Consider the following 14435-nt stretch of genomic DNA (forward strand, 5'->3'; position numbering starts at 1 on the left):
ATATTTACAGTAAGGAGAAAGTGTAAGTTTAGTAAGATGTTTTAAAACTTTTGTTGTTGTTGTTAGAAAAAAATGTCTTAAGGACAACAGAGAAATGCCACCAATGGAAAATTTTCTAGTTCTTCTCTGTCATCTTATCAAGATGAACCATGAGATGTCACATAGAGGGTCAGGTTTTACTGAAGTCCGTGCACTACTTCCAGTCTCTTCTTCACAGACTGGTGTGACAGAATGTACTCCTTCTACTCCAGTGCAACCTTGCAATAAAGAAACAGGTGAAACACAGATATATCTTAAACTGTTGGAACATACTGTGTTTCAACCATAGACAAAGCTGCATGGAAAGATCTGAGAGAGGTATGGTGTTTTCCAATATGGTTTTCTGACTAGTATGTGGGGAGAGGAGATAAAAGTATTCAAGCAGGGAATAAGCTGGGGATAGAAGGTGGCGAGAATCAATAAGGAACAGAAATTCTTAGAAGGTAGCCTCTGCTTTCCTGTGCTTTAGTTTCCCTTTCACTTGCTTCTCCACCACCCCCTTTCAGATTGAAATTATTTTTCTGATGGTAATTTACAACCTAATTCCTCAGTCTGTCTTTCATAGGAGACGGGACTGCTGCACTGGTGAATCTAGCTAGCAGTGCTGTTTAATGCTGCTGGGAGCAATTAAATTGTTGACAAGAGTAGAACTGTAGAATGGGAAAATAAATAATACAAAGATGCGTGACACTGTAGTTGTATTCCGTGCCACGTTAAAGTGTCCTCCTAATAAGTTTCAGGGGGAAGGGATGGATTATGGCTGCCTATAGAAGTCTAGGTATGGGTAATAGTTTTCTTTCAAAACTTTGTAGACTCTTGTCTAAGCTGTCTTAAGGCTGTACCTTTGTGCACTGTAATGGTCAGTCTCAGGTGTGTATCTGTAGGATAAATGTGGATGTCTGTAGGATATCTGTGGAAATTTATGATGCCCAAGAAACTTATGCTATTTGAAGCCCATCTCAAATTCCTGTGAATGCTTGGTATAAATGTATTTGGGAGGGTTGGGAACTACATCTGGCAAGGATTTTTCAAGATTCTTGCACTAATTAATTCTTTTTATTGCTGTTCCTTTTAAATCGTTCATATATATATATTTTGCAACCAAAACATCTTTAAGTTGGGAATTGGTTAAGGGAATCATCTGTTTACTCAGATTTCTAACATCTCATGATCACTTTTTTATTTTGTGCCTTAAGCCTAAAATACATATGTTTGCAACTGTTTTGATTTTTCAAGATGGTCTTGAAAGAGTAGTCATCTTCAAAGATTCAAAGCTTTTGCTTTATTTCATCCCTTGTAACTGCTTTATTTTGCCTGCTCTTCTCAAGACATATAGTGTGTATACTGCAAGTGCTTTAAAGCAAGTCTTTCATGTTCCTTGCTCTTCAGAGCTTCTAATACAGACTTTGTCACAGTTCATTTCTTAAATATATTGTACTCCTGTATACAGTGGTAGGCTGTACTAACTCATTTTATTGAGTAGTTTGTTCACAACCAGAAGTTTGTCCTTTGTGGAAAGTTTTGATTGAAAGTCTTCAGCTGGTGCTCAGTAAGATGGTCTCTCTTAGAATCGCCTAATACAGGAGAGGAAAAAAAAATGTACGTGCTTACTAACCTTAAGTTTGTAGGCTTCACTTTTCTGTGCCAGCAGTTCTTGGCCAGATCTTTGTTTCATCCCCCTTTAGCACTGCTTTGACAGTTCTTTCGAATTATTCTCTTATTTCCTTTCTGTGTTCCTCACACCTGTCTGGTTCATAATTCATGAAGGAAATATCCCCATAATCTCCTAATATTAATTGTCTAATTTTTATAAGAGAACAGACCTGTGTCCATATGCTTATGTATATATGCACTGTATGTACGTGTAATATGATTTTGAACGTCTCGGCAATGATTTGGAGTATCCCCTAGAACATTTTGAGCTATATCTTCAAGTTGTAAAAGTGATATATACCAAAAGCTTTTGTAACATGCCAAGAGGGTGGTTGGGGACAGAGCTCATTGCAGGTTCCCGTTGGAGCTGTTAGGCTTGCTTTATTCATTACCTAGGCTGGAGCTGAATTAACGTTGGAGTGCCACACCAGATGGGTGACACTGGAAATGACCTTTCTTCATAAAACAAACAGAGCGTTGGGCACTTTTCTTGCTGTCATCTCTGTTCCGTATCTGTCATGTGTTGTGAGTTATCACTGGTGGCCTTTATTAGGTGGTGGCCCTTTGCAGGCCATATTATATAGGAGAGTCCTTAAAAGATTTTGTTACTTAAGCCTTGCTGGTTTAAACTAACAGTGGAGATGTCAGTTGACACACTGTGCTGCATTGCAAATTCCTTAACTACTTAATTCCTACCCGAACAGAAAATTTGAAAGCAAGTTGTGCTGAAAGACACTTCTGTCAAGCAACAGCAACAAAAGTCTGCCCCAGAACAAGATTGTTTGAATATTTTCCTTTTTATTTATTCAATTTAGATCAGTTTAGTACTACATACATGTGAAACTGATTTATTGTTGTAAATGATGAATAAAAACTGTTTTAAAGACTTGTTCGTAAATTATAAACTCAGTGACCACAATTTTATTAGCTGTATTACTGAGCTATAGAAGCCTTTATATAAACCAGTTAGTTGTAAATAAACACACGTAAGCATAAGAGACAAATAAATTGTAAGTAAACGTACTTTATATATAAGAGAAATCCTCAATAAAACTTTTAACTCAGCTTTTTATTAATACAGCAACTTTTAACATTGTTTTTTCTGTATTTATTTAATTCTATCCAAGATCAGCTTGACATGTGTCTCAAAGATCTTTTGGCTTCTAGTAAATACAAGATTACATAAAATAAAAATAAAGAACCATATCTATAAAATTTATAAATGTATAACAGATGAGCAAAAAGTGCTGTCAAACTTAGCATAGACTTATCCTTTGTTTTAAATCAACTTCCAGCTAAGGAGAATTAACCTCTCTTCTGGAAAGTACAAATAGAGAATTTGAGTATAATTGATTGTTTAAGTCAAGGTTTATTCCTTTCAGATTTAAATTAGAATTGATGGTTTGTTTATTTTGGTATAAGTCAATCTGCTTTAACTAAAGGTGTGAGCTTATTTTTCTGAACCCTGAAAGTTAGATTGGTAAATTCCTTGTTGCTCAAGAGAAAGGGATTGAGAAATGTCTTTGTAGATGTTCTCCTGCTGTAGCTCTGAGCCTCGAGGGGGGAGTCCACACATCGGGTATAACTTTTAACTAGAGCAGAATGTCTGAAAGCTAGTTAGTCAGATGGAGATGTGTATTGTTTTTTCCTTCTTCCTTGCCTCCCTCGCTCTGTAAATGAGGTTGGCTTCTGATTGCGGTTGGGATGTTCTTTCTTTTGCTGTTGCTGAAAGGTGGGGGGGGCTTTGGAAATGTATTTTAGTCTTATGGTAGCTGTCAAATAACACGTTAGTAGACTCCCAGCTGCCTGTGCAGATTCAGGTGATGCTTCTTTTCAGTGTGTGTACACATATGGATTATATGCATGTGTCAATAATGAAGTATGCTGAAGTCCTCATAATAATATTGTTATTATGAGGTAGTCTTTAGAGAAACAATGGAAAAGCGAAGGTTAGTGACTCTCGGATAAAACTGGTATTTTCTCCAGTCATGCTAAAAGCTCTCTGTAGCTTGATAGAAACTAAGGGCTTGTGGCATAAGCTTTTGGTTGGAATTCTCTGGCCTTTTTTTATATGAGGCTAGAATTGACCTTCAGGGTCCCTCTTGGCTCCTCATGTTAATCCCTTTGTGGAAATGGTCATGAAGTAATAGCTGTTAGAGCCTAACACAGAACTTCAAATAGGAAAACAGATTAAATATCAATAATTATGGAAGTGACTTTAAATTTTGACCCTACATTTGAAGGCACTGCATAAATGTAATAACATATTGTCTGTGAATAACATGGAGGAATATAAAACATACTGAGGTGCCTGTATGATGCCTAGAATTAGAGATAGCCATAGAGTGTAATGACAATATGTCATTTTATTCTTCTAAGATATGTTAACCAGGTTATGGTAAAAGAATTTAAAATCTGTCATTCTGAGCTATTTGTAGCTGTTTAAGTTCTGTGGGAGTGACTTTTACGGAAGACATGTGGTTATATACTGTAAAAGATGGGGTTTGTATTTTCTTTATGCATCAATCTTTTGTGCTATGTTTCAAAGCAAATAGGAACAGATGGAGGTTTGCTTTTGATACAACACAGCATTTAAAACTCTAGTATTGTGAAAAGGGTATGTGTTATTGAAAGACTTTATCAGGGAGGCTTTTTGTTTTCAGTATAAAGTTGCATTAGGATAATATTTTTTATCACGCTGTTAGAGATCAAAGTATTAGTATAGTAAATAATCCTCTTTGTCTAACATATCTAAATATATAGTGCTAGCTTGCATACTGTGCTCCTTTACTTCAGGAGAAACCCAAGTATTGATTGCAGGCTGTCTGCCAGTAGGACAACAGTTTGTCTCTCATGTGGGAAGAGCATCTTTTGCTGGCACAAAATGGGATTATACCATTGCCAGGAGTCAGCTCCACCTTTGCCGTTATACCATTGCCAGGAGTCAGTGACAGCTCGTTAATTATTGCTTTTGTCTGTAATGATTTATCCTGTGTGAAGAATGTGTCCTTTCTTAAAATCATTCAGTAATGTTCCTGTGACTTTTATAGCGTCTATATTCAATGTTTACCACCAAGACAAGCAAATGTGATGTCTTTGTGTGCATGTGTAAGGTTGCCATATCTTTGTATCCATGATAGATATACATATATATATACACATATATGCACATGCCAGCATCTAAACTACCATGTTGAGAATGGAAGGTAAATTCTTCTCCAACTGGTGTTGGCTTTGCATGGCTGACGTGGTTGTGCTAGTGTCCTCAACAAAATATACTTAGAAGTGCAACTAGCTAAGCATAGATAACAGACCACTGTAAACACATCTAGTGGTATATAGTTTCCTAGAAGATGATGCTAATTTTATGTCAGCTGTCTTTCTTCTCAGATATGCTGCAATGCACAGAATTTTATGGGGAAGAATTATATAAAATTTAGTGTAAATAAGGAGATTGAATATGAAACAATGAATTTGTTTTAAGGTAACTGTCTATTAAAGTTTTTATAGCACAGGATAACTTAAAAACATGAATAGAGTTCCAGCCAAGTTGGCCAATCTGTGTTGATATTAAATGCAAAACATTTTGTCTAGCCAAGATCACCCAGTGAGCCTTGTGTAGCTTTTAAAAAATACCTGTAGCTTTCAGAGTATTTTGGATGCACAAACGTTAAGAAAAGGCACTTAGGTAAATCAATACATATTTTACCTTTTCTGTGAAAGTGTTGTTTAACTGCTGGTTTGAGATACCCATAAGGCAGAAGAGCTCAGTTGGCTGTCTCATGAACTGTTCTTAATGAGCATTATGTTATTTTCCCCTCTCGTTTTTCTAGGCTGTTCAATTAACCCCTAGACGATGGCTGAACCTGCAGGAGTACCAAAGCAAAAAAATAATGGCAGACCATGGGGTTACAGTTCAGAGATTCTTCGTAGCTGATTCTGCAAATGATGCCCTGGAGGCTGCTCAGAGACTAAGTAAGTTGACTGATAATGGGAGGAATCTGCTTCACCAGATAGCAATCTGGAAAATAAATTGCTTTCTAATAAGTTGTACACAATCTTCAAATTGATGCTTATTGAAAAGGTTTGATATATTATCCAGACCATAAATATATGCTTAATTTTGTATGTGAACAACAGTCTATAACAGCAATATTTCTTTAGAACTTTATTTCTAAAATGTTTTGTATGCAGCATGTAACATGAAGTCTTTAATTAACATTATGTAATTTTGAATAATTCAGAATTCAGAATAACATCATGAATGGTTGCTGAGAAAAATTATTATTGTTGTATACTTGCTATAATTTAAGGAACTGAAGTAAATGAACTTGTGTAAAAAGTTGTTTTCAAACAAAAATTTGCTGTATTAAAAAGCTAAAGAAGAAAAAGGTTGTGGACTCTCCATTTTAAAAGATTTCAGAACCCAGTTGGACACAGTCTGCTTTAGGTGACCCTGATTTGAACTGGTGGGTTGGACTAGACGATCTCCAGAGGTCCTTGCAACCTCAACTGTTCTATGGTTCTATGAAGAAATAAAATATGTATGAGAGAATTATATACATGTATATTTGTTCACATGTATGTTTGTCCATATGGAGAGAAAAGAAAAGGTGAGTTCAGTTACCTACCATCACAAAGTCTTGACAGTGGTTAGGAGAGAAGACCACGCTTCTGGAACTTCATTTTGGTTCTCTGACAACATCCTCATTTTAGTGTGGTGAACATAAGATGATAGTGTGTGTCAGAAATCAATTTATATAATACCTTTTCTCTCAAAAGGAAATGCATTTAAGTACTTTGTCGCCCAATTCTAAATCTGAAAGTTTTCTACTTTTTAAAGTTAATAATAGTTTGCATAGTTTTTTTCTCTTCATTTAGCTTTTGTTAATATTAGTATATCACACATCAAAATGCCAGAGGCCAGATTTTATTCTAGTTTAATTGTGTAGTAACAGGAAGGTTTTTTGTTTTGTGCTTTACATAATGCACAAGCCACTTAGTTAAATGCATTTCACTTTTGCACACTGGAAAGTAAATTAACACAACTTACTCCTATCAAAGATCTTATCAGACCTCAAGTAGCTGATTAAGATTACCGTAATGGCTTGTTAAATCTCTATAACTTTATTAGGGTGATACATTTTCCAGTAATCAAAACCTTCTTATGACAACCAGTATATTTGAAAATATATTTGAAACAAAAACATTAAATGCAACTGTTATGGTCATTTGGCAGTGCAAAATGAAAAATGCTGACACAAAGCAAAGCTCGTAAAATCAGAGGGTTTCCTCATGTCTGGATGCCTGAGAAAATCAAGAAATGCTAACTGAAGCTGTGGCAGGTTTTTCACAAATTTTACAGCACTTAAACTCTCCTCTTCATGATTGAACTCGTAAATGGATTGGTCTATCCAATAACTATTACTGTTCTCGATCCCTATAACTATTTGGAGAAATAAATGACTCCATTAAAGGCAGTGAACCTCTTCTGTTTTATGATGCCAGATTTATTTTAAATAACCTCTGTAGCTTGCTTGCTTTGCAAATCACAGAAATATTGGTCTATTAAAAAAAACAACTGTGTTGAAATTTAAATAATCAAAAGTAAAAACTAAATGCGAAACTTATTTGCTAATGAAACTTTATCGAGTAAATTGCATGTATTTTAACTGGGTTGGCTTGTTAACACTTCAAAAATTATGTCAGTGGTACCTTTTTTCATTTTATGTAATTGCATTCAACCATCCTGCATTAATGGGCATTAAAGAATTTTGGTTTATAGTGTGGAAGCTATTTCATGTTGAAATGATTGACACTCCATTGATCCACTAAATAATTAACAATATCCTTGTAATCATTCTGATAGCGTGCTGTCGTCGTACTTCCAAAATGCACTTTGAAAACTAAGCATCAAGAACACAAGTTTTGCTACTGTGGTCGTTGTTCTTCCAAGATTTCATCAAATTTATCTTCTTTATGATCCTTCAGACTAGTAGTATCTCTGTCACTCAGGTTTATCTGCACAATTTGATATGGGCTGCCGTCTTCTGAATATGCAACCATGCAAAGTAAAAAGTTATGAGCAAAACAAAAAACTTCAGCCTACAGGAGGCACAAAATATTCCAAAATAAAATAACAAATGGAGGCGGCTTTGGGGTGTTCTTGATAGACAGGCATTCTGCAGTAAAAGATGGTGAAAGGAGAGACCAATCACACCTGCCAAGTCCTGCTCAAAAATCTGGTGTTTTAGATACTGTATGCCACGTTGCAGCTGTCCTTAACTTTTGCTTCTGCAAACAAGAAAGGATGCTTGCCAACAAATTTCTAAGATTAATATAGAATAAAGTTGTCAAAACTTGAAAGTCAAAGGTTCAGTATTTTTCTTGTGAAAGGAGGTTCTTTCTGTAGACCTGTCATCATGAATACAGGAGAAACAATAATTTTCCTTGATAATCTTACAGCATTACATCACTCTCATAGGTCTGTGTGTGTGATAAAGGGGTACAGAAAAAGGGATAGAAATTCCTGACATGGAAGTCTTTACGAAGTCTGGTATTCACAGATTAATTTCACAATTTCACCAGATACTACATGCTTGGCAGAGCTGTTGGTATTGCTACAGTGCCTGTGCTCACCAATTTTGCTATTGTTGGATTTCCTGTTGATGCAATGGAAAGAGATGGGATTAGATTATTTTTGCTGCTGTCTTCACTTGTCAGGAAGGTGTTAATCCATGTGTTCTTGAAAACATTTGCTTTTATCCAGTATCAGCAGTTTTGTTATAGTTTGCTCATTTCCTCTGTTGCTCTATTTTTATTAATATGTACAGTGAATACACTGAATGTTAATTTTCCCAAAGATTTTCAAAACTTACCAACAGCACAAAAGGCAGTCTACAAGGAATTTTTAATGGAAATAAAGGATTGGGGTTTTTTTCTTCTAAGATAAGAATGGGAGATGTGAAGAAAATTAAAATGACATCACTAATATTGACTTCAAAAGAAGTTGTACACAATAAGGAATACAGAATTAGACCCCAAAGAATTCATTGCCTTCTACGTGCTAAGCAATTTTCAGGTGTAACTCTCGTAGAGAAGGCGATATTTACAAAATACCAAGAAATGCAGTCACAAATGGTTTTGTGTTTCATGTTAAGATTCCTAGATTTTCAAGAGAGGAAAGAAAAAGACAGTGTGCTGTTTTGCTACAACAGTATGGTGTTGCTTGATCTGCCATCTGAAGAAACACAACCTGTAAACAAGTTCTTACAGTTCTAGTGCAGCTATTTAACAGAACAAAGTGAAATATTTGGGAGCTGAGTTTTCGTCTGAAATGTAAGATCATCTGGCTATTCCTGCATTAACTCAAAGTCTTCTGATCTGATTCTCACTTAATGCAGTGGTACATTAAGGGCTTGTTTAGCCAAAGAAGGCATTTCCTTTCTTGCTATTTCTTTTCCTCATACTGTAGTACTGATATAAGGAGAAAATCCTTATATATGCATACATATACCCACACTATTAGGGTGTGTGCATTTTCATTGCTTCTATTGGGCAGATGCGCTGTGCATCATTTCAGGGTCCATCATTTTCTCTAGCCCTCTCCACTAGAGGCCTCTAAGTCTGCTTCAGCTCATGCACTGTTCTTTATGTTCTGCCTGATGGAGAAATTATTAAGGGAACCATCATTTTAAACTAGTAGGTGGACAAAGCTGAGAGGGATTATAATTATGCTGGAGGGTGTTACTATGTACTGTCAGTTGGCTCTTTGAATCAGTAGAGAACTTACAGGGGTGGTTGAAAATGCTGACAATCCTAAATGGATGCTGGAAGCTTGGCATGCGTTTCTTTTTCTGATTTTTAACAAAAGCAAGAGTGCTGCTCGTTGAGTGACTTAGAAACACTTAGAGTGTTTCATTACATTTAAGAATCAGTCAGGTGCAGTGTTCACACTCTTATCACAGAGAAATGCAATTGAATTGAGTGCAAGGCTTTTATTCACTCTTCTTTAAAAAAATGTATAACAAAATATAGTCTCTGCATGTCCTATTTCTATTGCCTTATGCATGAGGGAACTCATAAAATTCGGCTTTGGACTGAAGGCATGCTTTTTATATCAGGCTGGAGAGGTAAACATGTATTTTATACAGAACAGAAGAGGTTTATTGAAGCCTCTTTCCATGAGGTCATTTACCTGTCACCTATTATTCACTATTTTTAGAATATTGAAAGAGTTCTCAGTCATGTGATCACCCGACTCCTTCCTATCTCAGCCTGCTGAGTTTTTTCCTTTGGCTATGTTTAATTTAGATGGAAGGCTGCATTTTTAGATGCCGTTTCAGATCCCTTATATGAAAGTTCATCTCTCCAATACAAGTTGGGAAAACTGCTTGAAAGCAATTTATGTCTAGAAGGGATCAAAAATTGACCTTTAGCTTGGTAATGTCCTTTTTGTATAGATTATAAAGAAATTGTTGGTGATAATGCTGTCTGCATTTAATCTAAGCTTTTATGTTAGGAGAAATGAAAAAGATCCTTGAACCTGATGTTTCTGATGATATTAAAAATGTGAATTCAGATTCTTTTTTTGTTATACCAGAAGGAGCTTTTCTAAGAGTATCCTGTACAGACCAGCTCTCTGTTAAAGTTGTATTTAAGTAGCTTAATTTACTCCTCAGTCTTTGAGTTTATTGGCTGCTTAGCTGATCTTTTTTTTTACTATCATCATGTGCTTTACTTACATGATTTAATTCCCTTTCTTCTTCTCTCCATCAGGATAGGTAGGAGAGGAATTTTGCCTCCTTGCGTTTCTGTGATTTCCAAATTTCTTTCCATTATATGGTTCACTGTGTAGTAATAACTCTTCACCTGTGCATAATGAGTTATTTCTCAAAAAAACCCTATGTACTCAGTGGTTATAACTAGTTATTTTTTAGAGCTCTTTGGATTATGCTTCTCTGCATATGTTGAAAAATCACACATTGCTGAAATAGCATTCCATGGAGCTGTACTCAAAGAACATGCTCGCTGTTGAAGGAACAGCTCTCCCATAAGTCCTCTTATTTTTTCTGACAGCTTTTATTAAAGTTCCTTATACTTAAATTATGGCTTTCTGAAACTATCCTTTCAGGCAAAATAATGCTATAAGTTATTGACTAATACGATTCTATTCTCAAATGGGCAAGTATTTAGAAAACAACCTTTTAAATTTAATAGAAAACTTGTGGTGGACGAGCTGCCTTTGGACCACATTCAGCATTGCTGAGCATGAGTATTTCTCTATTCTGTTTAGCAGGTTTTGAGTTAATGGATTTTGCCTTGTCTGAGTGGTGAAATTTAAGACTAGAGGGAATCTGCATTTTCCTGCAACTTCTCAATGATAGGAAATACCTGTTAATACTGTTATTCCCAGTCTTTATGCATGGATGAATGCATCCATTTCAAAGCTCCACAAAAATTGCCATCGTCCGTGGTTTTAGTCTTTCCCTTGTTCAATTTCTTGTTGTATCTTAGAGCCCTTTCCTCATTGTATCCATTTTCTCGTTTCTTCCCAATGCTGTCTTCCACCTTATGAGTTCTGACTGAGAAAAGCCTCTTCCTTTTTTGTGCTAAACAGTTATATCTTACCCTACTTACAACAAATATTTAGCAATTGTGTACTGCTAAAAGCTGTTGTATGTTTGTGTGCATGCTTTTTTTTTTGCTTGCTGAAGTGTGCTTTGCTTAGACCACCATTTACTTGACATAGTAGTCATAGAAATTGATGTTTCTGTGTATGATCAAAAAACAAATAATGGTTGCTAACAGTTCAAATAATATTTTTTCTATATTTGTCCACTTTGAAATGGTTTGATTTTTGGAAAAATTTTCCAAATTTAATTGTTGTGCCAAAAATTTAAAAAATCTCAGCTGTGTCTGAAAATGATGAAAATAATAAACTAGAATAAAAGTTATGAGGGTAAGGCCTTGTTTGTTACAGTTATTTAAAGTAATTTTTTGTGGGAGACTTAATAATCAATACGTCAGTGATCCAGTGTATTTACCTTATCTACTGGATGAAAAAATCAGTTGTGGAAAATCAGAGGAATTAGGAAAGGTGTTAAAGGGTTGTGTTCACTGACACCTGCTTTACTAAGGATTTTGTTACAAAGTCGTGGAGAATTTGCTGTGATACAGCTATAGTGCAAAGCTGGAGTATAGAACTTACTTGACAGTAGCTCTTTTTATGGACATTCTTCATTTTCTCTCAGATTGCTTTTAGGTGCTGTAACTTAATCTGTTTTGGAAGCTAAACCACACAAAGGCACAATTAAGGTGGAATTAGGGTTTCCATTTGAGGATTTCCTGCACAATGGCTGTTCACACTGCTGTGTAGCAGGACCTTTCTTCCTGGACATGAGCCCTAAAATACTACTGCTTTTTCCTCTTTGTGTACATGTTTTGTTTGGTAGGTTTTGAATCTTGTAATTCCTGCTTGTTCTCCCTCCCCCTTGCTTCTCTCCTTCCTCTGTGTTTCGTGCTAAGAAACTTTATTTCACAGAGGCTGCTGAGAAGTGGTGAAATTTTAAGCGCAGCAGTATTTAAGCAGTGCATTATCCTTGGTAAACCCTGCAAGGGGTCTCTTGCGTAGCTTTTTGCATGCCTCATTCCCCCTCTTCAGCTTAGTAATGTTTTTCCACATCAGCCCTTGGCACCTGTGTGAAAAACGGGCAGCTGTCTAACAGCACACGCATTTGTTGGTAATGGCTACATGTGTCGCATCCTACATGCCAGAAAAAACAGGCAGAAAAACTTCCAGCTTCCCTAACTGTGATTCTGAGTTTTATTCTTTTTGAAACAAAATTAATAAAAGATTTTGTCAAAGCTTGCCACTGGGTATTGTGTTGTTTCAAGCTGAACCTTTCTGCTTCAGGTTAAATTATGAATTGTTGCTTTTTTAATATTAGATATGGAAATTCTTCTAAGGGCCCTCAGTCTCGTGAGGAATTACAGAAATAGTTAATTTCAAATGCATTTTTATGAAAAACAAATCTGTTTTGTTTTTCTTATCTGTTCCCTTTGTTAGAAAATTACATGCTGAGTGTGAGTCAGTAAATGCAAGCTTGAGACTGCTTACAATAGCTGGGTATTTTATAACCATTCTTCGTCACCAAATGTCTTCATATTCAATAGATTTATAGTAATATGAGTAATGGCTAGGGGGCTAACAAATCAAAATCTCATTTCAGATGTTTGACACTAATGTTGTGCTGACTTATTGTTCTCTGTGTTGGATTTCTGATCAAATTACCAAAATAGCTACTTGGAAGTAGCAACACAAAGCAAAAAATACTCTAGAAATGGGGTACTGAATTTTATATTTAATGTGTGCCATAGAAAGCGGTCGTTTACAAATTTCAATTGTGTTAAATATATTAGTGGATTTTTGTTTATAAAAGAAGGAGGTGACAGAAGCCATAACTCTTGATTCAAGAATTTCAGCAGGTGGTAAAAAATGCAAAATTTCACAAGGAAGGTACAAGATGACTGCTGGTATTTATTCCAGACTTGTCACACCATATTTTATAGTTCTTCAAGGTACTTTTGCAGCTGCAAAACAATAACCAGATGCATAATTGAGAAGCAGCTGCATGAAATTTTCATTTTTTTATGCATAAAATCAGAACCATTAGACACGCTTTATGTATAAGGTATGAAACACTAAACAACATTGTTTTCTCTGCAGTACTAGCAGCTGTGTAAAGGAGAGAAATCACACCTTCTACAATCTCTAGATGCTCATCTGCTTCTAAATATTTGGGGGCCGATTACTGCAAGCTAATTTCTTTCTTTTCTGTTTTTGTTTTTCCTTTTTTGTTACTCTGTCTTGCACTGGAATGGTTGTGATAAAGCATTTGCTTTGGTTTTAATTTGTAAAACCCTGTTGTAAAAATCCATCTGTGACACTAAAGAGTTGGGGTGTATTTTGGGTTTTTTTGTTTGGTTGGTTGTTCTGTTTTTTTCAAATCACCTGTATTTATAGCTGCTGTTTTTATCTGAATGCCACAGTGTATCCCCTTCTGGGAATGTCCATTTCTGATGGAAGATAAATGAGTTGTGCTTTTTTTTAGGATTCTGCCATCATTGACTGTATGTGTTTGAAGGCAGAACTGAATCCCAAGTTTTTCGTTTGATACAAACTACAGCACTGTTGAAAGAAATACCAGCTTGTTTGAACAATCATTTAGTTAGCACTTATATTTTAACAAACTATATGGGACAAGGTGTAAAATAATGGTAATTGTCCAGAAGCCATGTGTCACTTTCACTTGAGAATTCTCCTCTTATTTCCTGTGAAGCCTGATGTATGTATTTATTGAAAAGAAATCCATGTGTTGATAGTTACTGCAGCTTAGCACATTTCTGGTAACAAATACTGCAAATATTGTGGCTTTAACTTGTGACAGAAAAGATCAGTTTCTCAGCTGGCAGTCTGTAGTTTTTCCTCCCTGGGCCTCATTACTATGGCTGTATTGGTGTGATCTTTGGGGTGATTGTGATCAGAAGAACTGCACTTCTTTTCTTTGCATAATATGAACCCTCAGCAGAAGACATGTTTTAGGTATTAATTTTGAAATAGTGTTTATTAGTTAGAAACTTGAAATGAGATGGCAAAGCTTCTGGAATTGATGGGTCTTCACTATGAAGTGCTGCATCTTCTGTGTGATCAGTCTCAGTATGTAATCCCTTGTATAAGGGTG

At 35.7% G+C, this 14435-nt stretch overlaps 1 protein-coding gene across 1 annotated transcript in view; it reads left to right on the forward strand.

The window, feature by feature from the left end:
* SUCLG2 (succinate-CoA ligase, GDP-forming, beta subunit) overlaps positions 1-14435 on the forward strand; it is a 132917-nt gene that overhangs the window by 22920 nt on the left and 95562 nt on the right. The window contains exon 2 of the mRNA XM_010570812.1: positions 5526-5667. Coding sequence (XP_010569114.1) covers positions 5526-5667 — 142 coding nt within the window. The remainder of the gene's footprint in view (positions 1-5525; positions 5668-14435) is intronic.

This window comes from Haliaeetus leucocephalus, unplaced genomic scaffold (genome assembly GCF_000737465.1).
Source record: "Haliaeetus leucocephalus isolate CR32 unplaced genomic scaffold, Haliaeetus_leucocephalus-4.0 Scaffold2, whole genome shotgun sequence".
In the NCBI taxonomy this organism is placed as follows: Eukaryota; Metazoa; Chordata; class Aves; order Accipitriformes; family Accipitridae; genus Haliaeetus; species Haliaeetus leucocephalus.